The sequence below is a fragment of the Anthonomus grandis genome, chromosome 4 (assembly GCF_022605725.1).
Source record: "Anthonomus grandis grandis chromosome 4, icAntGran1.3, whole genome shotgun sequence".
NCBI classification, from domain to species: Eukaryota; Metazoa; Arthropoda; class Insecta; order Coleoptera; family Curculionidae; genus Anthonomus; species Anthonomus grandis.
In genome coordinates, this window is record NC_065549.1 from 9,516,611 (window position 1) to 9,543,597 (window position 26,987).

The 26,987-nt window shown below is 27.8% G+C and overlaps 1 protein-coding gene across 1 annotated transcript in view; it reads left to right on the forward strand.

The window, feature by feature from the left end:
* Positions 1-23,765, forward strand: part of LOC126735204 (piggyBac transposable element-derived protein 4-like) — a 32,093-nt gene extending 8,328 nt beyond the window's left edge. The window contains exon 3 of the mRNA XM_050439157.1: positions 23,582-23,765. Coding sequence (XP_050295114.1) covers positions 23,582-23,765 — 184 coding nt within the window. The remainder of the gene's footprint in view (positions 1-23,581) is intronic.
* Positions 23,766-26,987: the final 3,222 nt, after the last annotated feature.

Sequence of the window (26,987 nt, forward strand, 5' to 3'; positions counted from 1 at the left end):
AAATAAACAAAATCAGGAAAATAATAAGCTTATGCAATAAAATTATGCACAGATATTATTAAATGAATGAATGTAAGTTAAAAAGCTGTTTTTTAACATATCAGGATTTTTTTTTAAATAAATTAGATTTTAATACTCTGTGTCAGATGTTAACAAAAATTGAAAACAATAAATAAAAAAAATTAAATGAAGCATACACGTGATTGTAAATACTAATTATTTTTGTTAATGGTTTTATATTATATTTTGGGCAATATGCATTTAATTTTAAATTATTTATCTCTAATAGAGATTATATAATAAAGATTTTAAGAATTGTTAGCAATAATAAAAAAACTAACTAAAACATACAAAACTACTAAAATTAAATTCATATGCAATTAAATTATGAAAAGATGCTACTAAATATTTAAACGAATGTAAGTTAAAAAATTATTTTTTAACATTATAAGAATGGCAAGTACAAAAAAATTATGCATATATATTATTTTAAACAACATAAAAAAAAATTGAATTTGGGTTAAAAACAGACGATTTCTACTTATTTCTTTATCTAAACATAATTAAAAATGTTAATCGTCGTAAATAAAAAAAATAAATATAGCAAACACGATATTGTAAATATTTATATATGTTTCAATTATTTATTATTGGAGATTTAAAAAAATACACAATTAATAAAATGACAAACATATGCAATTAAACTATGCACATAAATAATTTACTATTTAAACGAATGGAACTCACAAAACAACTTTTTAGTAAAAAAAGAGTTTTTTAAAATATAAAAGTAAATAAAATAATAAATAATATTTTATCACCCTAAATTATTTAAATCTAGGGATTTCAAAAGTATTATTAGTATATCAATAACAAGCAATTAAGTTAATTTAAACTTACAAAATTAAGAAAATAATAAAGATATGCAGTTAAACTATGAATGGTCAATACTTAATATTTAGACAAATTTAATGTAAGTCAAAACAGTGCCTCTTTTCATATTAAGATTTCTTTTTAAATAATTGTTAATTAATGCTAAATAATTTAGATTTATTGGTCTATATATTATTAACTTTATGTTTGCTTGTTTTTTTATTTTTCTCACTTATAATTTATTATTTTTATAATTTTTATTGCAGTATATAATTTTCATAATTAAAGTTATTATTCCTAGTGAAAATTTAACAGAAGAAGCTTTTTAGAATTCTCTGTCAGAACTTCTGTATAGTTTGGTTTATCAGTTTTATCATTTGTATTATTAAATTACTTACAACATAAACATTTATTTCGTTAACAAAAAAAACATTTTTTTTCAAATCAAATATGTTATCTTGTTCTAACTTATTTATAATTTACATTTTTTTAATGTTATTTTCGTATATGGGCTGTTTAAATTTTTATTAATTTAATAAAAAAAATAAAACTCATTACACACTTTGAGAAAAAAACAACAAATAAATCAAACATTTCCTTCGTGTTTCAATTAGGTTTAAAATTTTTCTAGTTTAAATTTATAATAATACTTTTTTTCTCTAATTAAAAAATCTAGTTAATATTAATTAAATACTTAGAGAAAAAGTATTACATGTGCATAATTTAAAAGTATATGACTCCTTTTTTTTAATTTTTTGTTTTTTTTTCCTGTAAATAATAATTTGTAATTTTTATCATCATATAACTCATACTATTCAAATTGTAATATTTTAATTATCTGTTTTAGTGAAAATCAACATAAAAGGCTTTTTACAGTATTATGTCGCTTCGTAGGCAAAGCAATAAAATATTTTTTTGGTTTTTGATCCTTTTTAATATATATGTTTCTATATTTAATAAACTTGAAATTAAATAAATTTTAAAGAAATTAGTCAGAAAATATATTTAAAAAAATTAAATTTAAATCTGTGCATAATTTACTTGAGTTGGCTTTCTATTTTTTCTTATTTGATTTGCATAAATTTGCAGAGGATATATAAATTTAGATGCATAATTTGCTTTTCTTTAATAATTTATTGTTTTTACATATTTATTAATAAATACTTATACTATAAATATTTAAATAATTATTTCATTTTATTATAATCAAAAACAAATTTTAAAATACAGTGTAAGCTAAACTCCCCTAATTAAATTTCTGAGCATAATTTATGAAAATGTATTTTTTTTTTAATTTTGAATAACTTTATATTTAGTAAGTGATTTATGGCTTAATATTATTAATTTAAAAAGAAAATTCTTAAATCATATAAATGTCTAATTTTTACATTTACAATTGCAGGAAATTATAAAATAATTGGACCTTTATAAACAAAAGAACATCCAAAAAGAAATAAAAGATTTCAGAATGATCCGTTACAATATTTCTTTGGATGTTATTACCTTTATAAACTCCTCTAAACACAAAAACAAAGAGAAAAAAAACAAGAAAGACATCTCAGTTCCCTTTTAAAACAGACAAAAAAGAGCCAACCATGACAACGCCTTTGGGGACTAAAATCGATGAAAACTTCGTAAAGGAGCGATTAGGCCACGAAAGAGTAGTCATGTACACAAAATAAATTATCTTTCAGCTAAATATGGACAAGACAAGGCAAGATAGATGGACGGGACGCCACTTTCACAGTGATTTCTTTTGGTTTGGTTGTGTCCTTTTTCTTGGTCCTCTCATTTTTAGCTCGGGGTTCGCTGGAGCGAGATCGCTTAGGGCCTGTCACGTTTTTTTTATATGTATGGCCTCATTTAATTCAGTTAATTTAGGATTAGGGAAAAAAAAGATTAATTGATAGATTTTATGAGTTTTTGATTTTAGTTTTTTGATATCCTTTACAACGTGTTATAAATATGAAAAACAAAATCTGCTGCTGCTTTTATAGTTATTTATTTCACTTTATAGGATGCTAAATCAGGCCAGATTTAATTAATCCTTTAAATCTTTTTAGCAATGTATTGTATTTTTATATTAGACATTTTGAGAATAAAAATTTATTTATATGGAAAAATCTTTGATTCATCTCTCTCCTTCTTATAATGATGAAAAGTGTCGGGATAATAGCATAAATAAATATAATTGCTATATATAAAATCTCATGTTTGGTTCATTTAGAATTGACATTTTTATTTGTTTTGATATACAGATGCATATGGAAATTAATGGAAACATGCATTTTTTTATTAATTTGATTTAATTAAATTAAAGTGAGAAAAGGAGTACTGTGAAATAGTTTCATTTATTTCTATAAAAAAATTTTTTTTAATTAAAATTAAAATAATCTATAATATTAATAATAAAACAAATAATAATAAATTGTATTAGAGATAAAACTAAATAAAAACGCAATTAAGAAAATAATAACATATTTATTTAAACTGTGAACACTTTTTTCTTTTTTAAACACTAATTATTATTTCTTAAAAATGCATAGAACCTCATATTATAATATTTTAAATTGATCATATTATTTATTAAAAATTATGTTACTTAGTAAAAATTTTGCCTTTTAATATTATATAATGTATTTTACAATTATCTATAATAAGCTATAAATAAATAATTTAATTTATATTTATTCAAAATTCACAAGCATTTAAATTTTAAAAAAATAAAATTTATAGTAATATCTACATAAATTATGCATAGATCATCATTTAGGTGAACTAAATCAATTTAAATAATAATTAAATTCGGATTTTTATAAATTGTTGTTGATCACAATTTAAATATGTTTTCAAGGAGATAGATATAAAAAAATAAGCAAAAATAAATTAATTATATTTATTTTAATTATGCACACGCATTGCTTATCCTAAAATATGTTATTTATTTAAATTAGAATTTATTAAATTAAAGTAAGAGAAGCAGTAATAAAAATTTTAACAAAATTAAACTTAACGGAAATATTTAACTTGCTTTTCTGAGATCAACTATACAACTTTAAAGATTATTGTTCATTGCAGTAATTTAGACCAACAAAATAAAACCAAGAAAACCTGAAACTAAAATATTAATAATTATCATATCTATATCCTAGTTCAGAAATAAAAAAGCTATACCAGAAATAAAATTAAGAAGAGTATTTAAAATTATAATTATAATTAATTTAAATTTTGCAAATTTATTTTTTTAATACAGCATTTTCTTAAATATTTAATATATATGAGGGGTTTTATTCAAAAATTTGCCTTGTCCGCATTAAATTAAATTTTACAATTGACAAAAAACGTTTTATAAGAGCTATGAGTCTGATTGCAATTATTATATCTATAGAACTGCTATAAATTACGATAGCAATTTTAGCATTTACCTAAATTCTATTTCGTCAAAAATTGATAAAATAATAAGGATAAGGCAAGTTTTCGCATGACTGCATAAATAATTAAAATTTCTTTCAGTATTTAAAAAAAAACAGGACTCTTAAATTTTCTGGGATATATTTCTTAGAATTTAAGAGACAAGATATATCTCCATCGATTGTTCCTTCACAAAACTCATTGACTAAATTCTCTTCATTTATTATCCTAATACCTTCGTTAATAAAAAAATAAATGATAAAATCCAAAGATATTTCTCTCTTCCCAGGTGTCGCCAAAATAAAAGAAGTATAATTTTCTGGCTTCCGGGATTAAACCTTTAATAATTTAATACACCTCTACTGAACTATTGCTATCTACATTTAAATTTATTTTAGTTCTCCTAGGTCACTGTTGTAATATCTTATCATAATCGACATTCTAGAAGAATCGGCTTGTTTGCTTTTGCTCTCAACGAGACATTAAAAAAATATAACAGAGATAAAGCCAGGAAAATCATTTTATGTTCATTTAACTTATAGGTTATTTAATCTAAATTAATAGAATTAAAAAATAGATTCATTATACCATAGAGTAAACAAAGAAAACACAAAATTAAAAAAATATTTAACATGTGCATTTAAAATATGCACAGGATCTGATATGAGAGGAATCATAAAACTACTTTATATATAATGAACAAATTTAAAATTAATAAATTCGTATTCTTAAAAAAATGAAAAAACCATAGACAAGCTACATTATTTAACTTAAAGTAAATCTGAAAGTTTAGTGGTCGTATACAGATTATTACCAAAAAACACGTTTTAGATAATTTATTAATAGAGATAACAAAAATCATAAACCACAGAGAAAATAAATTGAAAACGTGACAATCTTATCCAGTTAAATTATGCCCAAATGATATTACTATCAAATGAAGTTCAAAGATATGCACATAAATATTCAGGAAGGCAACATGTTTTATCTTAAGGGCATCATTAGACCAGTCAACAAACACAACAATTTAGGCCTTTGACGCAGTAATTTTTTAGAAACTATTAATTCCTTCTAAGCGATGCTTTTTGTCCTTTTTACTCTATAACTTTAATTCCAACTTATTATTCAAAATTTATAAAAAGCGTGCAATCAATTCTTCATAAAATCTCGCCCTTTTCAGACGAGTGCATTTAAATTAGACGCATAGGAAAACTTAAACTTTGAAAAAATTCCTCGTAAACTCGGGTCCAAAATAAGTCTCGGGCGCAACTTATAAAGTTTCAAAGTATCGGATAACAAGTAGGGGCTAAAAAGTTGTTCGTTTTATATGCATGAAACGTCGGGCCAATGTTTTACGCCCGCCCGAGAATTTGTCAAGAAAGTTTAACAAAAAAAAAATAAAAATAAAAATAAGAAGAGGGATGGTGCTAAAAAGTATTAAAGCCAAACATGCTTTGAATGTTATATATGAGGTGTTTGGGTTGCACCAAGGAGCTTATAGATAACTGAATATTTGCAAGGTGTCGGGTATCCAAAAAACTTATTTTACTGTGATAAATAAAGCTCTAGGAGGATAAGAATATGGAAATTCTTATTCCTGAAAACTTAAAGGAGTATTCAGATTTTTTAAGGAATTTTCAAGCTCTCTTTTAATGTCTTATTAAAATATTTTAATCATTTTATTAACATTACTTTCCATATTTTTAGCCTTAAAAAAGGCAAAAACGTTAAAAATTCGGCAAATTAGAAATATCTGTTTTTTCTTTTGCCCATAAAAAAGTTTGTTAATTTTTTGTTTTTTTTTAACTTGATCCCATAATCAGAAATATTTCAAAATACAGACTATATATTGGGGTAGAAGGTTAAAGGTTTTTTCAAATTTAAATACTTTCTTTAGATATCTTCTAAAATAAAAGTCGAAAACGTTTTATTTAAAATTTTACATTTTGTTTATACATCCTCATGAGAAATTTTGTAAGTTAGGACATTTACGTCAGCAATAAAATAAGTATGAAAGCATAAATATCAAAATTATACCGCACAGCAATAGAGTTATTTTTATAAGCACAAATGTTGATGTTGTCGAAGCACTAATAATGCAGAAGGATAAGTCACTCTGGAACTGCAATACATGTATTGTGTGTGTGTGTGCTCTTTTGATAATTAGGACCCAGCTTAAAGGAAGGCATACATAAGGAATATGTTGTCAGAAAGGTATTTAGCGACAATAAGGGCGACGTTGAACCTTTGAACTCAACCTAATGAATATTGTTATAGCAAATCTGCAGCTGGAAAACTATGGTTTATTTGTACGGACAATATAACTCTTGAAACTTGAAATGAAATATATTATATTAATTGTATATCAAAATTTAAATTTATTCCAAATTTTCTGAGGCAAGATTTGTAAGGATAATGACAATGTCGTAAAAATAAAAACAGCAAACCATTTTAAACCTGTATTTTCTTTTCATTTACCCACCCATACTAATCAGTGGCAGCCTCTTGATCAATTTAGCCTTTAAATAGAATTTTGTCCTTTACTTTAAAAATACTAGTAATAATCATAAATAATAAGTAAAAATGATTGTGAGATACTTTATTTTGTTAACTAATTTTATTGCATTAACAATTTAGCCTTAAATATATTTCTATATACCTAAATATCCAAATAGTTCTTAAAAGGCAAATTGCTATACAGTTAAACCTGCTTAATATAATTTGGTGTACAATGTTATAGGTTCTTTTCTCTAATTAGTCTACTTACTACTCAGCATTTTGGTACCTCTACTTGGTTCAGTAGAGTAGCAATTGAGCTAGACTAAAGGTACGACATACACTGTGGTCCTAAAAGAGACAGATCCACTTTAGGGATGCGACCCTATCTACGCGAGACCTGAAATATCTCCCATACTTAAATCGAGAGATTTATAGATCCTAGCCAAAATATTTAATTATCCTTTCCTGTATCCTATAACTGCGTCACTTCGTCCCAAGAAGGTGATATTATGTTCAAATTACGGTGATGTAGGAGATCAGGCACATCATGGAAACTGGTTTGTGTTAACAACCATTGTTGTTATGGAACATTGTTGTTATGGAAACGTTTGAATTAACAAATTTAGAATATCTTTAAAGTAGGCATGTGGTCTGCTAGAATCGTAGGCTTATCAAAGACATACTGGACCAAGAAAGGACATTTTACCTCCAAGAATTACAATGACATTTATTTTGCTGGAAATGATAATCAATCCAGAAATAAAGTGACAGTAGTAGTTAACAAAGATACTAAACATAGTGTAAAAATGTACATAACAGTTAGTGATCGTAATATTGTTGTAAGATTTAAGGCTGGTCTAATTATTATAATAAATTTGAATGAAGTACAAATATCTGCACCAACAAGCAAAGCGAAAGAAGGAGAAATTAATGCATTTTATATTAAATTAGAAGAGACACTAGAAAAACTACTAAATAGAAAAATCTTGTTGGTATTGGGTAATTTTAATACTAAGAATATATGGGGAACAGGCAGGTTGTGGCAAGTTCTTTCCAAAATGTGAGTGCCATTTTACATGATTCTGGTTATCAGAAATCTATATAACGATGATGCTTGAATCAGAGTGAACGCAAAGCTAAATGGAAATTTATGTGTTAGAAAGGAAGTAAGACAAGATTATATACTGAGTTCAATCCTATTCAGGATATACAGCGAATGGATTATGCCAAAGGCCACTGATGGGTTGATAAGCGGTATCAATATTGGTGAACGGGAGAATTTCAATCTTAGATATGCAGATGACACAATCATTTTTGCTTAGTCTAAAAAAGAATTTTATCAACTATTTGATTGCATAGAAAACATTAACATAGAAGAGGGTTTTAAAATAAACAGTACAAAGACAAGAATCGACGAATCGAGGTAAGTTGAATTTATGATATCCCGATACCTGTATCAGGTTAGCGACTAAGAACAAAATACTATTTATTTAATTATTGAATTAACGGGTTACCACCCAATTTACATAAACATACAATTTTCAGGCTACTTTTGAAAAAAAATATTTATATAGCACTATAAAAATATTGGACAAAATAAAAAGCCTAAACACAAGATAAAAGAGAAATAAATAAGATATAAGATACAAGAAAAAAGAATAAATTACAATTTCAAACAAACTAACATTGGTACCTAAAACTTAAGTAATAAATTTTTATTAATAGGTACTAGTTACAATTCGGATTTTAATTTGCTAAGAGACATATTAAATATATCAAGTTTTGATTGATTTGTATGTGCATGATATCATTTTATTAAGAGGAGACAGTTAGACCATACAAGCTTCGTTAATAATTTGAGTAAAAACTATTATTTTCTCTAATATTAACCACAGGGGCATAAAGGTTTATACGGCATAACATATCTGGTGATTCAGTAGTGTTAATAAGTTTAAATATAAAAATTACATCAAGTTAAACCGCCGTTTGCAATTTAAGAAAAACAGACAAGTCCCCATAACTAATATGTTCCTTAGCAATGAAAAGTTTGTATCCAATATATTGCAATAACTTTTTTTAAATACGCTTAATTTTTTATATGTAGGTCAAATAATAAGAGGACAGATACAGGTGCAGTTATTTAATTATAATCTTACTAAACTGTTGATAATTATAATAATATGATGATTTTCAATCTTATGGGAATGTTCCTGAAGACAAAGACTAATTAAGCAGGATCCACAAAGGCCTTGACAGGACAAACGAGCAATTTCTGGAAAAATGAAGAAAGGAATAATACCATCAGAACCTAGTCCTTTAGAAATGTCGGTAGACGAGAGTTTTACAAAATATTATTAGATATTTTTAGATTTAAATCGGTAGTATAGACAATGTTTTTAATATTATCAGGCATAAGAACAGTGTATTCTCTATCTTGAAGGTTTTTATAAACACTTAAGTATAAACACCTGAAGTGATCAGGAAAAAGTTATGAGACTCCATTTCCGTCAAACGTAATTTTGTCATTAAGTGTTAAGACAGCAAAGATATCATTATTGTTTTTTTTTAGAATTTACATATTTCTAGAATCCATTGGGGTTAGTTTTAATGTTATCTTCAGTATATCCTCAGCTACACATAAAATAAAAATTGTTATACAGTTAAAATTGTGATAATCCTCAAAAGGCCTATTTTATATATTAGTATTTACTTCATTATCAAACTAGCATGGAATTTTAAAGTTATTTTTGCCTCTAGAACACATAGCTCAATGCCCTCATGTCTTAAAAATTAAAACATCAGCATTAACTAATGCCAGTTTCTGCAAATCACTACCCATTTATTCCATTGTAATATATTGTCTAAAGTTAGAAATAACACCTTCAAACACTATTACATGGGTTTTTCAAAAACATAATTCTAATAATAGAGCATGATGGTGGCTTTCACATATGATTAAAAGGTCAGTGGCTGCAGTGAGGCATCTTTTTCATCATCTGCAAAGATTAAGTCAATACCTCTCGCATTTAGAATCTGATTTATTTGGAACAGATTAATTAATAAAAATGTTTCAAGTATATTTGTTGCTGCTGTTGTATAGACATTAGTTATCAATAGATCATTTGAGATTTGGAGGGTTACTACCAGCTATATAGAAGCTGAGGTGTCTATATCTCTGATGGGCCATTTCTAACGCAATACTACCTAAATTATAAGTTCAGATTTTGATTCAGGTGGTAGGTAAAAGCAACAGAACTTTGTATTTAGTTTATTTTTTAGCTTAATTGATACCCAAATTTTTTCAAATAGCTCATCTGCAACTGTCACTAAATGTGATTTAATATTATTGTCAATTGCAATCATGACTCCTCCAATTTGGCTTTTATTAGTGGCTAACGTATTTCGATCTTTGCGGTATATGCAGTATGATTCCAAACCCAATTTAAAATCCATAAAATTAGGTGTGAGTGAAGTGTTAGAGAACTTATTTACATATTCTGCTAAATGATTTTTCCTTTCTTACCATACAGACTGACAACAAACATAAAATTCTGCAGTAACAAATTAATTCAAAACCTAATCAACAAAGTTTCATACTCCGATTCGTATTACGATAATAATTTCACTTCTAAAACTGGGTACGAGCCGGAAATGGAAATGGAAAGGCATCATGCGACAGTTCCGGACGAATAACTCGAGAGCCTTTCGAAAAGTTCATAATATGACACCGAGAATAATTGCCCCGTCATCGTCATGCGGGATGAAATGTTTTTCGGGCAGCACAAGTTCGGTCCGTCGCGACGCCGACGTCCTACATCCCCTCTTCCCCCTCGTACCCTTCCTCGACATATACAGTCACAAATATGTCGGAGTTTAAATTTATATCCGAGCATTTTAGTGTTGCTGACTGGCTGGATGAAAGTCAGCGATGTGTTTTGGACCGGCGAGAGAGAGGAATACGAGAAATTAAAGTTGGTTTTTCGGATCGGAAATTTATGTATTTTTGCTGGACTTTGCTCGGGTAACCTTTGAGGAAAATGATAAAATGTGCCAAGTTAGATTGTTAGTAAAGAAAAAGGTCAATAACGTGCTTTCTTGTGGCTGTTAGCTCTATATTGGGGCACAGATTGAAAAAGATGGAGTGAGAGAAAGATAAACCAGTTCAACAAGAGCAATAGAATCTTTACGTGATAAGCTTTTAGGCATTACGAAACCTCAATATTACTGCAAACCTGCTTAAAAGTGAGATGATGGCATTTATGTCCATCTTTACGCCAAATGTCCAGTTAGAGCTCCAGTACTATCTTGTAGAAATCACGCAGGGAGATTAGAATAAGCCGAAAAACGTTCCAATTGACAAAAGCATAAACGTAAATACATTATTTTTACAGATGAATCAAAGTTGGGCTGATTTAAGAAGGCTAAGGGTGGGGAAAACACCGGACAATGCCTCTCGCTTGCAAACCATTCAAGAAGTTGACAGATAGCATAATGGAATACTAATGATTTGGGTTGTGATGATGGAGTTTTGATAGCTTTTTAAACTAATCAGGTTCCCATTTAAGAGTTTTTACCGGCAATGGAATATGCATGGGAACTAAGGTGCTACAAAATTTAATGCAAATTTTGTACATAACTTCAATTGCAAGAAGTGGTACCTGGTAGTGGTAGCGAAGCTTATTGTGTTAGACAAGGGACCACCGCATCGGATTTAGGGGACGCTTAGAGCATAAAAAACTAGAATCAATAAACAATACTTTTGAGTTCAACACGTGTTTGCAAAAATATTTATCGATTCTCTGTTGTCAAGTTCACACACATTTTCAATAACGGAAATTTTCAGCTATATATTAACACATATAATAATGTTAAGTTAACTTATTTATGTTGAATTTTGGATTAAAAATAATAAGTATAAATAGATATAACCTACTCAAAGTAAAAGTAACACCTTCAAACAAAAAAAAAATTATTAAAATTTTTTTGTGCTTTTACTCGGCTGTGAAGTTCTTTGTTTTTTTCTTTAGATTATGGTTAGAAAAAAAATAGGTCTCATTTGAGTGATTTTGTGAACTGTTACGATGGTAAAAACATCTGTTGTTTGTGCCGAACTATGGAAAAAAGGCGAATCAAGCCGAGTTTTTTATAAGTAAATACACATACTATCATAACATCATGTCAAGGGAGTACCGTCCTCATAAACGTACAATAGGGGATCATAGTAATAAACTTAAATAAAACCTTGAGTGTAACGTGTATGTAAAATACAGGGTACTTTGTATTTTTAAACTTAAACCTTAAAAAAAAATACTTATTTTTTAATAGGCAATCAAGATTAAAAAACTCGAATTATGTCCATGGTTTTATTACCAGGACTAATTTTATGTTTTTTGGCAAATTTGAATAATATTATAAAGTGTTTCTTTTTCATCTCTATAATAAACAGGAAGTCCCATTTAAAACACGCAATATTTATGGAGAGAGTCTTTTATTTTTCGTGCAATTGTTTTTTAATTATAATATATATAAAATAATAATTTTTAGCTAAGTATATATAAACCCTTTAAATTAAAGTGATCTAAGTGCTTAATTAATTATTTTCTTCTTAAAGGTAGGTAAGAATATTATGTCAGAAATTAATAGCGAAATCTCTGCTACATAAGAGCAATCATATATTTCAGAATATAGTAAGTAATAAAACAATACACTTAGGAATAACCAATGAACGAGAAAATGGAGAAATCATATCTGAGCTTAAAAAAAACTTAGTTTTAGGGTATGATACTGCACTTTAAGGATGTGCTCAACTTTAAAAAAAAAATTAGTATAAAAACATTGATATTCCTATTAAGTGATGCGTTTATTTCGAAGAACTTAAAATTAGTAAAGCAACACCAATTTTTAAAGCTGGACAAAGTAATTGTTTAAATAATTACAGACCAATAATAATTATATATGTTTTTCCCAAAAAAGTAGAAAAAGTAATTAAAGGATTAAAACTTTATAAAAAAAAACATGTTAAAGTTGACCAGTTTCGGTATGGATTTGTTTAAAATAGCAATAGTCTTGGTACAGTTACGAACTTATTAAACCACATATTAGAACCACTTCATAGGAAGTTATTTTTTGCTGCGGTCTTCGAGGATCTACAAAAAGCCTTTGATGGTGTCCGCATTGTTACATTACTACAAAAACTACAAACAATTGATTCCGAAAGGACTATATATAACCTAATCATATCTTATCTAGTGGAAAGAAGGCAGTATGATAAAATTAAAATATTCATAGCGAAGTGATTTTTAATAAGTTTAAAGTATTTCAAGGTTCCAAATATGAAACTAAAATACTTCATTTTATAGTGCAGAAATCAAACACCTGAATATGCAATGCATTTTTTCTCTCACCATCAATATTTGTTTCTTCAAATAATAATTGGCAAAACTCAAGAAATACAAAATAAAATCTTGAAAGTGTTATATAATATTGTAGACAGACTCATACAGAGACTTTATATAAAAAAACTCAAAATACCAAAAATGTATGCAATATTTAATTTAGACCAAGCAAAGCTAATTCACACAATTTTATATAAATTACAAAAATTGAATGTACACTCCTATGTCAAATACTATTTATGACTATAATATAAAATCTCATCAAAAAATATGTATGGGGTAAATAATATATAAAAACGAATATATACTTACTGAATAATCGAGTGATACAAGCCAGTAAAGCATACAAAATTATAGTTAATTTATAAAGCAGTTAAATTTATATCTTAAGATATTCTAAGGAACTATTAAAGTTAAAATAATAGAGGGCATTCTTGAGATCAAAGCTCAAAGCACTACTTAGGGAATAAGTTTCATTATTATAGTTTGTATAGTTTAATATAAATAAGGGATGTTTAAAACAAAATTATGTTTTTCATATCAGTTATCGAATATGTATATTTTGGTCAAAAAGACTCAGTATACAAGTGTTGTTAAACTTTAGAATTCTCGTGCAGAAAAATAAGTGAAAAGCATTTTCTGGCGATAAAATTTCAGTGCTTCTTAAGAAAAAAATAATTTTTTTTCCGAGCATTCGCTCTTCTTTTATAGAATATCTAGGCGATGGAAAAGAAAACAACATTATTTAGTCTAAAATGAAACTTTTAGTCTCTGACAATACCTTGACGAAATTATTCCCTTATCAAAGTGTCCTTATCTTGACATTCATTTACCTTCCCTTAAAATTCTTCAGCAAACAGCAGCACCCTCATAATATATTCCTTAGGATTATTATGATTTACCCGAAAAAAAAAACAACTGAAACGATGCTATTTTCCCCCCAGCGGAAAATTTAAAGTCATCCCGAACGAAAGCCGTATTATACGAAACGATGTTTACCAACTTTGGCTTCTTTCAATTTAGGGAATTGTCTAATTTCAACGCCCCAATTTTTATTTTCCTACGGTTTATTTTCTTGCGCCAGTTTGTCGCTTTACGTCTCCCTCTTCTTGTTACGAAAGAACGGTGTTAAAGTCGTATTTTTCCGAATAAATTGTCCTTAAGTGGCTTTTAATGGCATTATATTTCTTTAAACTGATGTTTTCATATATACAGCTTCGTTAGAATTTGACCTAGTTGCATGTAATCCGCTTTTCTTGTGAAACAATATAAATCGGATCTAGTTAAGTTATGCATCATTTTTCCAATTACAAGAAGCAATCGAAACTAAAATTATATTTAATAATATTCCTTGAAACTAACTTTTTAATGCATATAGCTTTAATAAAACTTAACCCAATTGCTTTAACGGTAAAATAATTTCAAATTTAGTCAGTTAAGTTATGCATCATATACAATAATTGTCTTTTTCTCCATCAAAGATTCTACCAATTACAAGAAGCAATCTAAACCGAAATGTGACGAAATTATCTCTAAAACAACAAGCAAACAGAGTCGTGTAATTTCGCAGAAGCACCCGCTTGCAATAAGGGCTTTTCTTCGTCGCCGAGTATTTAAGTTTAACTCACAAATAGCTTTAGTCATAAAATAATGTCTTTACCTTTAAAAGTCGCAGATAAAGGTTTGCTTTTTGGGAGAGTAATAAAAGAGGAAATTAGTATTAATGTTTTTAAGTAACATTATTTTATCACTAGCTTTAGGGGTTTTTGGAATTAATCTGTGTTTTCTTTTAATTTAAGGTTCATATTTGTATCAACTGATGTGCTCCTATTGAAGCGAGTTAAACACGTCATTAGACAAAAATAATATTGCGGGTAAGTATTTTTTAGGTAGGTTAAATTGCCTATCAGTTCTACTGCTCCAAATACATTAAAAAGTAATGGATTATGGGTTATAAGGACATGATGTTAAAAGATTGTAATGACTTATAAGATACGCGCTGCATTAATCTTAAAAAAATTAGTGCATTTTTCAGTTCATAAAAATTTACTTTCAAGGACACCACCTCGTGTGGTATCGAAAACCTTGCTACAGTCAAGCATTATTTATATAGCAAGACAAAAACAGTTCTTTTTATTGCAAATCAGAATAATGTCATCAGTTATATGTAGCAATGCTGTTGTGGTTGTGCTGTAGCTTTTACGAAAGCCTGATCGAGTGTATAGAATAGTTTTAACAGAATTGCAGTATAACGTTATTTGGACTCCAACTGTTCTTTGAAGTATTTTTGCAAAATAGAGCAATATGCTTATATGGCAAAAGTTCGTCATTTGCTCTTAAAGATCTATGCCCTACTATTTAAATTAACCTCGTCATTGGATTTTAATCCAGAAATAATTTTTTCGATACCCTTATTCGAAACTGGAAAAAAAGAAATTACGTTAGATCTAAAATTTATGAGCATTTTTTTAAAAATAACGAATACATTATTTTATATGAATACATTATTATTTTGAGTATGCTGGTGGAAATACAACTAAAAAAAGAGTCATTGAAGACACTAGTAGATGTGTCAACCAGTTACAGATTATCTTTAAGTTTAAACATAAGCCTAAATATGGAAGCTATCAAGAACAAACAGGACTTATGTGTGTATGTATTTACAGAATATTATTTAATATGAATCTTAAAATCAGGATGCAAATAATCACCCCCGTACAGTGTTTATAGTGTGAACACATGTTTCCTGCCAATAAACTGAGCAATAGACATCGACTTCATTAACGTTTGTACCTCAGACGTCGTGGGAATTCTTGTTTGGGGTGATGTAATCGATGCAAGTCGCGTTTCCTCTATTCAAAGAAGGCAATAAGAATTCTTTTAAATTTAAATTTTAGGGAAGCATATTGACTTTTATTGTCTCTTGCATGTTAAGACGAACATTAATCTTTATGCACCTTTTGAAGACATACATATCCATTTCAAAAGAAATAACAATATAAATCTTGCATTTCATAGGAAACATCGCACTAACTATACAGGGTGTCCCATTAATAATGAAAAAATATTTTCACAGCAGATTGCTTTGAAAAAAAAAAAGAGGTCAAGTTAAATTTTTCTAATCCAAAAGTTAAAGACAACCAAGATACAGGGTGATAAACTTATTGTTTTTTTTTTGATTTTTGAATAAATTTAGCATTTTTATTGTTCCTTTTTACCAAAATTTGAAATAATGTTTTCTTTTTATATAAAAAAATTTTTCAAATTACCTTTTTTTTAATTATATTAGAAAGCGCGCCACTAGCAATATTTTGACTTTTTTCAAATTTACTAATTTTTTTAGGCTTGGCATAATTTTATTTTTTATTTAAAATATTGTGCAAACAGTTTTACTTGAAAAATTAGTAAGGTATATTTCAAAATTAATTGGCCTTGGCTTGTCTAGAAGACAATCTAACACCTAGTAAGCATTAAATTTACTTAATATTACCTAATTTAAAAAATTTGTAAGGCTTTAAAAGAAAAGAGGTTATTTTAATTAATATTTTAATAATTAATTAAAGAAAAAAAACTTATTTCATTATTTTTTGAATATAGTGAATTAATACTAAGAGAGGACTTTTCATCTTTATAAAAAAGAAAATTGTTTTTGTACCTTGTTTATCAGTGTTAAATAATTGAAATTTTGAATATTAAATTTCAAAAGCCTCGCTGCTACAACTAACCCTTTTTGAGACATTTATCTCAGTACATTTTAAAATTCTTTTACTAGCCAAATTTTAAGAGATAATCGCTCATTTCGAAATGATTATTTTATTATTTTCGTAAACAATTAATTTCATGTATTCCTATATCTAAAAATTCAACGGGCTAAAATCTGGACTTCGTGCGGGCCAAGATTGACTTCCACGTCATACGCAATAAATAGCAATAAATAACTATATTTGACAAAACTAATAATAGGAATGCAATAAAAGGTAATAGATATCTTACTAATTATAAAATAATTCTGTGAATTTAATTTTTCATAACCACTTATCAAAGTAACTGATAAGAACTTAAACCCTGATAGTGAAAATGACATTTATAGTAATTCATCTTCTTGTCAGTCACGACCTACATAACAATTATTTTAACTTGAATTAAATTTTTTTTAACGTATTGAGAACTTAAAATGTAAATAGCTTGAAACGGGTTACTCGTACCGAGATTTTTAAAGTATACTTTTTATACTATTAATAATGGGACACCTTATATATAGCATAAGACTATATAACGCATATAAACTAGTCTTTATTTTTATGGGTTACTGTTCTACAAATTGCCACTTTGTAATAAAATGTCATTTTTTAGAAGAAAATTAACGCAGTACTTTTAGAAATTAAAGTAAGAGAAAGGCAATATCACATCCACTAAAATTGTGCATAAAAAAACACCAAATCTGCAAAAAAAACATACTGTAATATTGCGTTACTTTGACTGTTTATCTTAAAGCAACCATGCAGACACCGACTAATCCTTCTCCATTTAACAAAGGTATATCACAGAAGAAAATTGTCGGGCGTTCATCTGCCAGGCTCCATGCCGTTCCCCATTAATGGAGCACCCCTATACTCTCTCTCTAACTCCACGCTATCAAATGCCAAAAGTGGTTTGTGTTAACCAGAGCAGTAAATTAGTAGCATTTGGGGGGACGGAAACTGAGAGAAAGATAGGTGTAGGGGCATGTGCATGTGCATCTCGCTTACATGTTAAGTATGTGCCGTTCTGTGTCACACATTTTACAATAATTACCGGCTCGGTTCGGTGGACATTGGGCCGGATTTCATTGCCCTGCAGGAAATGGGGCGTTGGGGATTAGTTATGGCGATTTTGGTTATTAATTTTGAATTGTCGAGTATAACTACATTTTGGTTGTTTTTGAGTAAATAGTATCCTTTTTTTTATCTAAGATGTATGTATCTACAAATATCAATTTTTTATGCGCTTTTTTACTATTTTTTTTAAAGGTTTATAATTTATTAAGCTTGGATGTTCAGCAAAAATAAAGTGGAGTCTGAATCGATTATTTCTATTGGTTTTTCTGAGACGTTGCTAAAAGGGGGCCTTTTTCTGAAGTTAGTATTAAAATTCCTGGTAATTCATTACGACGAAATGGTCGTTATGGCAGAGGAGCAAGGGTTGCGTTCTATACTAAATCCTAAGACTGTCAATTTTGCACCTACAATAAGCGGTATAAAAACATTTTGAGTTAAAGTAATTGCCGTAATAAAGTAAAAGATGCCCGAATTTAATAAACGCCTTCAATATTAAATATTTCTCACTGTTTTCAAGACATTTTACATAGGTACAACCATATTTATTTTGGTGAAGATTTTAGTGTCGATCTCATTTCTAATGGCAATGTAAAAAGTCTTGTTTCTGTACTGCTTATTAAATACGGGAAAACTAACCACAGAGCCTACTAGAGTAACAAATTCTTCAGAAAAACTCATTGATATTATTGTAACTAATTCTAATATCAAACTATTTGACAAGATGTAGTTACTAAAATGAATAACATCTCGGACCAGTCGTTGGATTTATGTACCTCCCACACCGCCTATATAAGTAAATTGTAGATAGATTTTTGATATTTTGATTATCACCTGTTTATTAAATACCTGTATATTATTAATTGGGATTATATTTATATGATAAATAACGTTAATTAAGTTTTATATTCTAGATATCGAAATTTATTAAACATACATGTTTAATAAATTTCGATTAAGACACCAAAATTTACTAAGGCACCTGCTCCATGAATAACCGATGACATAAAGTTACTAACAAAGCTTCGTAGGAATGCACTATCGTAATATAAAAATTAAAAAAAAAACTCTGGAAATTACTAAAAAAGCTTAGAAAATCTATTATTTGAAATCTATTCTTTGTCCTATAATGGGCGCTTAATTCGGACTAGTCTTGGACATATTTCCTCAATGGGTCCAAACCTGGGAAAAATTTAAAAGGAAATGAATTTTTTTTGGTAAAATTTAAATACTTTACAAGTAAATCTATAATAAAATATTTATTTAGGAAAACTCCATATATTAAAGATAAATTTATTCAATAGAATATGAGTTTTCTATTTATTGATAATATTGCTTTATTATAAAGTCAGGTATGCCATCTTTATCTGCAGATTTTTTGCTATTAGAAACATAATGATTTTAAGTAGTTCATCTTCAGTTATGCTTCTTACTCACCTAGTATTATCATGCCCCTGAGACTTGCATATTAGTATATTAATGACATATCCTGTACTGTTTTCCATAAAAAAATTATTAAACTCATTACCAACATTCGTAGAATAATTGAAAATAACACGCAGATTTATATATTTTTTTATTTAGCTACATAATATTTAAAACAATTTAAATGGCTATAATGACAATTTTTTAAATATTTTCTTTTTTAGTAAAACTCTCAAGAGATTCTTCGAAGATATAATTGAAATTGGTTAAATTTGTATAGTGTACAGACAATTTTTAAATATCATAATATTTCCGTATCAAATATATCATATTAAATTTAACAATGCATAACTTAAATGGCTATGATATACTTTTTTTTTAGTATTTCCGTATTAAGTGAAACTCAAACTCTGAATATTTATGGTTTAAAAAATTGTGTATTTTTCGGGGTATTTATTTATATTTTTTTTTTTAGTTTTTTGCACAAAAATAATTAATATTAAATCTGTATAAAAGGATCGCTAATTTTAGAGAGTTCTATACATTAACTAAATTAAAATGGTATTTCATATATTGTAATAAAAACTTGTTAATATTTACTCAAGATTTTTGACTTCTTACAATTAATAATTTTTTTTTGACGGGGTAAGAGAGATCAAAATATTATATAAAAATAACTAAAATATTTTTTAATTTTTTTTTTAATTTAATAATAAGATTATTTGAAAATATCAAATTTGAAATTTAAATTGCAAATAACACTTTTATAATATTAGGAATTTATAGATTTTTTTACAAAAATGTTTATAGGACGTTTGTTTAAAAAAAAAGTTATAAATGTTTTTATATCTGATTCGTTATTCAGTGACAAATAATTAATTGTAAAGATTTTTTATAGAATTCCTTGAGAAACATTCATATAACTAATAAGGTAAACTAATACATTAGCATAATTATTAATATTATTAAAAGTTTTACTATTGGTAGTAAAAAAAGTTATATTATTTTTGAATTATTCCATTTAAGATAAATTATAAATCAGTCGGGTTTTTTAATACAGTATATGTTATTATTAAATTGAATTTGTAATATTTAGAGCCCAACTTATAATTAAATTTTAATATTTAAAATTTTCTCTATGCATGGTCGTGCAGGAAATAAAACATAAAATGAAGCTTCTACTATAAAATGTATTTCTGTTTGAAACATAACAGTAATACTCCTTCAAAATCCATTTAGATAGTAATGTTGCAACTTGACTTTGAACATAACCATAATATGAAATAATAGATTCGCAACATTTGCAATAATATAGCAGTAATATTCCTAAATCCCAAGCGTCGGATTTAGAGAAGGATTTCCTAATAAATGGCAACTCGTAGAATAACTGGAATAATTCGACTTGGTATAATTGGATTAACAGATATACTGTTTTCGTTAAGTTTATTCATTATTTTTGATAGAACAATTTACTCAATAGTAAGTGTTGAAGAAGCAAAGTTTTACTAGTGTAACGTGTTATAGACGATCGTCTATTCCCTTAATAAAAACTATATAAAAATGCATAAATTTCATAAAAGTCTTAAAAATTCCCTCTTCCTTAAAGCACGAAAAGAAAAATGCAATAACAATCATCCCTCCTTCTAGAAAAAAAAAAGTTATATTTCGTGCAACGGTCCGAGCAAATGGTCATTACATAAAGAAAAAGGCTCAATTTTATGACCGTAAAAGAAGCAAAAACATAAGCTTTTGATGGTTTTCATTTATTTCGCCGCGTTTGTCCTAAAAGATGAGACGTTGCCATAAAAACGGAAGGAGAACCACCCCGGAAAAGGAATCGGACCGAGGTTCTAACGATATGCGCTGTATCATTTGTCATAAAAAGTTCCGAGGGTTTGACAATAAAACTTGATTCTTGCTAACATAAAAACTTCCTGATATGGCGAGCAACGAGGGATCGGCGGATGGGGATTTGGTTAAGGGTTTTTCTCGGAAAATATATCGAAGGGAGGAAATAAGATGTCGGTTTTTAAAAATCTATTGGTACGAAAGTATATGTAATAGTTCCTGCAGCTTGAGAAAAAATTTTAGAAATTTTTTGAAAATTTCGTTAGAATGCAGATTTTTGGACAAATTAGAGGAAATGCTTGATTAAGATCAGAGGATGAAGGAAAATAATTGAACAAAAAAGGAAGAGGACAAAAGAAAACTATATATCTTTGACATACTTAAAACTAATTTAAGAAAGAATCCGGTTTTATCATCCTTTTTCATAAAATAGTATAACCATATTTATACTGGAAAATAAAAATAACTGCCGTATTCTTATTTTGTTTTCTGGATCAGATATTAAGTCTAATTACTTATAATGTTAAGAAAAGAGAAATACTAATTGTTTGGAAAAATACTTCTCTAAAAAGACTTCTTAGTAAGTTCTTTAAGAGATGGAAATATTTTCCAGATAAAGTTAGTTGAACAATTTAAAATATGATATAGTTTTACAGCTTCGACTGAAATAAACTTAATTTATAAGAAGAAATATACTCAAATTACAGCAGCTCTTATAATAATAAACTTTCTAAACTTAATGCATAACTTAAATGTATCGGATTCGCCTTTTGTCATAAAAACGTAATTTAATTAACAAGAGCATTCACTGCTAAGAAAATGTAGGTAATGCCATGTATTTATAAGGATATTAAAGCATATTTAGACTTTAAATTTGACATGTTGCTCCTTATTTAATTCTTCTTTAAGAAACGATATTATTTGCCATATTAAATGATTCAAACCATCCATGACATAGGTTTTAAGGCCTAATTAAAACCAAAATATTTTATAAAAAAAGACATACAAAAATTATGAAAACTTCTAGGTATATAAAATAAACACTATAAACCTAATGCATAACTTAAATGTACTCAATACATATTTTGTCATTAAACAATAATTATGTATTTGGAGGAAACAGTACACCTGTATCCTTACCACATTTATTATGTAAGGAACTATTACAAAAAAAAAATAATTTTAATAACAATTAGATATCAAATAAAGCTAACCAACCCAAGGTAATTTTTAAGATATTTTCTAAGTCTATAAATTAATTTGTAAATTAGTAAGCAAATGATTTATTTAAATAAATACAATACTAAAAATATCGAAATAAAATTACTATTCAGCATCTAGATGAGTAAATACTAGTATATGCAAAAGAGGTACAATAATTAAATAATTTTTCTAACCAAACTAATCAACAATCAATCGCAAATTTCATTCCTACAATTGATAAAAAAAAATCAAGTCTTAGCCCCTTACCGCATAATGGGTCATATATAACACAATTACTATTCCTAAGTCTCACCCTTATTAATAAACCAAACCTCAATTTCATAAAACCGGTCACGTGACGCCATCTCAATACAGCAAGTTGAAGTTTTATGAAATTTTGCAAATGGCCGTTGTATTGCCAGGTGCTTCTAAATATAGTGAAATTTGATCTTCAATCATCAGAGTTTCTATTGAATATTTAAAAAAAAAATATCCACATAAAGGTGAGGCTTTCAAGAAAGTGATCCTGTGAGTATTTTTAAGTATTTCCTTATATTTTGGTATTTTTTTACTAAAAAATTATTTGTGCCATATATGCAGTTTTGTGCAAAACTGTCATGGACATATATAGCACAACATGCTTTCTGAACTAGGTATTATTTTATTTTTTCTGGTATTTTAGAAAAATTCATCCGAAAAACTTTTATGGCTCAAAAAAACTTGTGGTTATGGATAAACCACACCTTGGAATTATGGCGTAGTCTAATAAAGAATAGAGGTAAAAATCATCCAACAACTTGGAAACGAGGTCATTTGGTAACATCAGATAAAGATATAAAATTTCTCGGTTCTACTAACCTGCAACCTCAATTGAAGCAAGCAGATTTTCACATTTTTTGTAAGGGATAAAATCATAAATGATATAGTTTATCAAACTATTTTCTATGCAGTTGAAAAAAGTCCTCAAAAACCTTTAGATCTTCCTGAAAATAAGCTAGAACAGTTCATAGGAACCTGTTTTTATATGTCAATAATGCAATTGCCAAACGCTAGTAGTTTTTGGAACTCCAGACTGAGTCACCAATTGATATCAGATGTTATGTCATGTAACAGATGGAAGGAAATAAAACATTTTTTACATTTCGCGAACAATAACGATGCTATGGCTGCCGGTAATCCTAGTCAGGATAAAATTTTCAAAATCAGCAGAGAGCAGCCACTCAAAGTTTCAAAAGAGGAGTTTTTAGCTATAGATGAGCAGATAATTCCTACAAAAGCGCAAAAACTCCACAAATGAGGATATAAGGTATTTGTTCTTAGTGAATTCAGCGGTTTTTCTACGATTATGAAATTTTTGCTGGAAGTCAAACCAATATTTTACCCGAACGGCCGAGGAGTCATGGTAGAGAAAGTTGCCACAATTGATGGTACCAAAATATCTGTTGTTGCATGGTATGACAACAAATTAGTCAACCTTTTATCAACATATGCTGGAAGTATGCCAATAGTCCGAGATGAAGCGCTTTTTAAAAAAGGATAAGACACATAAAATGCTTCCATGTCCAAGAGCTGTAACGATCTACAATCAGTATATGGGAGGTGTCGACCTCCTGGATTCGATACTAGGATACTATAGGATCAAACTCAGATCCAAGAAAAAGAAAAGGTACATGCTTATATTCTTTCATATTATTGATCTAATGACTGTCAATGCATGGATTCTTTGTAGAAGAGGTGGCAATGAGCATAATTTAGCTCTGGCAGATTTCAAAATGGCAGTAACGGAGTGTTTGTTCAAAGTTAATAAAGCTGGTTCTACTAGAAAGCGAGGTCGTCCAAGTGGAGCTATGGAAAATTTCAAAACAAGAAAAGAAGGGGTTTAGCAACTGATTTTCCAATGCAAGATGTTAAAGCAGATAGATATGATCATTTTCCATTATTGTGTAATAAAAAGCAAAAATGCAAATATCCCTGTGGCGCAAAAAGCTCCATAAAATGCGAGAAATGTAATGTTTTTCTCTATTTAAACAAAGTAGGAACTATTTTTACAAGTTTCACACTGAATAAATTTTATTATAAAATAATAAAAGTATTTTTTACAATTTTTAAATGTTATTTTAATACATAATGTGTCATATCTGAACCACAAAAAAACAATAAAAAAATATAAAAAACTATTGAAAAATGAATGATTTAAATATTTTTAATGTAATCTTGAGGTCAAGTCTGTACTAGAAGATTTTCTTTATAAAATACAAAAAATTCATGCAGTAAGGGGTTAAATAAATCACAAAAGAAAAATCTATAACCACAATAAATCGAAACTAATCATTAGCATATGTAGTATTTCTTAAAACAATTTAGAAAACTTGTGCTTATTATGATAAGTATATGGAATTTCCTTTATTTTTTTATTTTTTATTTCCGCGTTTGTATCTTCGGTTTTATTTGTAGTTTCATAACTATGGTCATTATTTGGACAAAGTCCCTTGTTCTTATAAATATAGTGACCTAACATCAAAAATTTTCTTTGTATATAAAATGTTGGTTGGTAATTAATTAACCAAAGTCTTCATTAAGAAAATATAAATATTGCCACGCATTTTTAAGAATAATAAAGCGTATTTATTGTATTGTTTCTCAAGAATATATTATTTATTAATTAGGAAGATTCCAATACTCAAAATATGAAAGAAATGATCAGAGTTCATAGACTCATATTTTATGAAGAAACATAGAAAAAATATGGTTACACCCAATTATGTGAAACAATCTGAACTTAATATGTAATTTAAAGGTAACTGATGCACCTTTAGTCATTTAAGTGATAATTTAAAAATGACAGTTTTCATTGACGAGAACATATAGACATTGCTGTGTATTTGTAAGGATATTTAAGCATATTTTGACTTTATATTTTTTATGCTCAAACTAGTTTACTTTCCTACTAAAAAGATTCCAACAATCTAAAACCTGATAGAAATTATGTAGATTTATAGGCTTACCTAAAACACAAATATTGTATGTAAAAGGACATACAAAAATTATGAATACTGGCAATTATATGAAACACTTTAAACCTAGTGCATAACTTAAGTATATCTGATGCATCTTTTATTACTACAGTAATTATTAATTAGCAAAAGTCTTTCCAGCTTAGAAAATATAGATATTTCCACATATTTCTAGATATATTAGAGAATATTTTAACTTTAAAATAAATATGTTACTACTTGTTCATCAATAAACTATATTATTTGCCATTTAAAAAGATCCAAGGCATAGGAGAAATGACACTGGTTTATTAAGACAAAAGTGTCTTGTACAAAAAAGCATACAAAATTTAGTATGTATTTTCTACTGATATTGTTATAACAACACAACTAAATACTAAGTTACTAACGTCAGTTTTCATTGTTGTTAAAATATATGAGTTTTCCAGATAATTAGCTTTATTTTGACTTTAGGTCTAAAATATTCTTTCTTATTGAATTATTCTTCAAGGAATGATATTATATTCCATTTAAGGCATTTTATCAGTTTACACTGGAGAAATGACACAGGTTTTTAAATATAACTAAAACAATTTTTATTATGACAAAAGGCATACAAACATTATGGCGACTACTTATTATATAAAACTCTCTGAGCCTAGAGCATAACTTAAATGGACCTGATGCACCTTTCAATGATAAAAGTATAATAAACAAAGAATCTGCAATGCAAAGAAAACCTAGATTTAGCCACGTATTTCTTCAGATATTAAAGTAGGAAGTTTCGTAGATTCAACTAAAATAAAGTTATTTTCTGGCAAACTGCCTAAAAAAACTACATCTACTGCTAAAACCTCCCTGAATCTAGTGCATAACTTAAGTGTACTTGATGCACCTTTTATTATTAAAATTTTAATTAACATATTTGGAAATTCAGTGAGAACCCTTACCCCATAATTAAAATAACAGACGTACATTTACCCAATACCTTGAACGTTTAGGGAAATCCCAACAGATGTTTCTTTACCGTTTGCTACCATGTTATGACAGCCATGAGGCGCGCCATCGTTAATGCTCTTATATAAAACGACAAGCGTGAGTTGTTATGTTTGTAAATTGCTCAAAGGTGGTGCAAAATTATGGTAATATCTGCGGTAAGTAAACTAAGCGAGTGGTTATTGTTTGTTACGACGCGTTTTGAATAACATTCGGAAGGAAAATGGTAAATCGAGGGCGCTTAATCAAGATTATAAGGAGCTTATGATGAAAATGTTTATGTATGGATGAAATAATTACTGGTAGAGCTAGAGGCGGGCTTATACTGTGGGCGAAATGAAGAAAGATGTTTTAATTAAGAATTTAATGAAAGATATAAAGGACACTTCCTTAATTTTTAGGCCATATTTAAAAAACACCTTGTATATTTTTAGTAATATTGGATATAAGGCAAGAAATTCCTCTATAACTTTCCTAAAAATTCTGTGAAAATTTTTATTGGCCTTCCAAAGCATCTTCAGGTTTAAGTG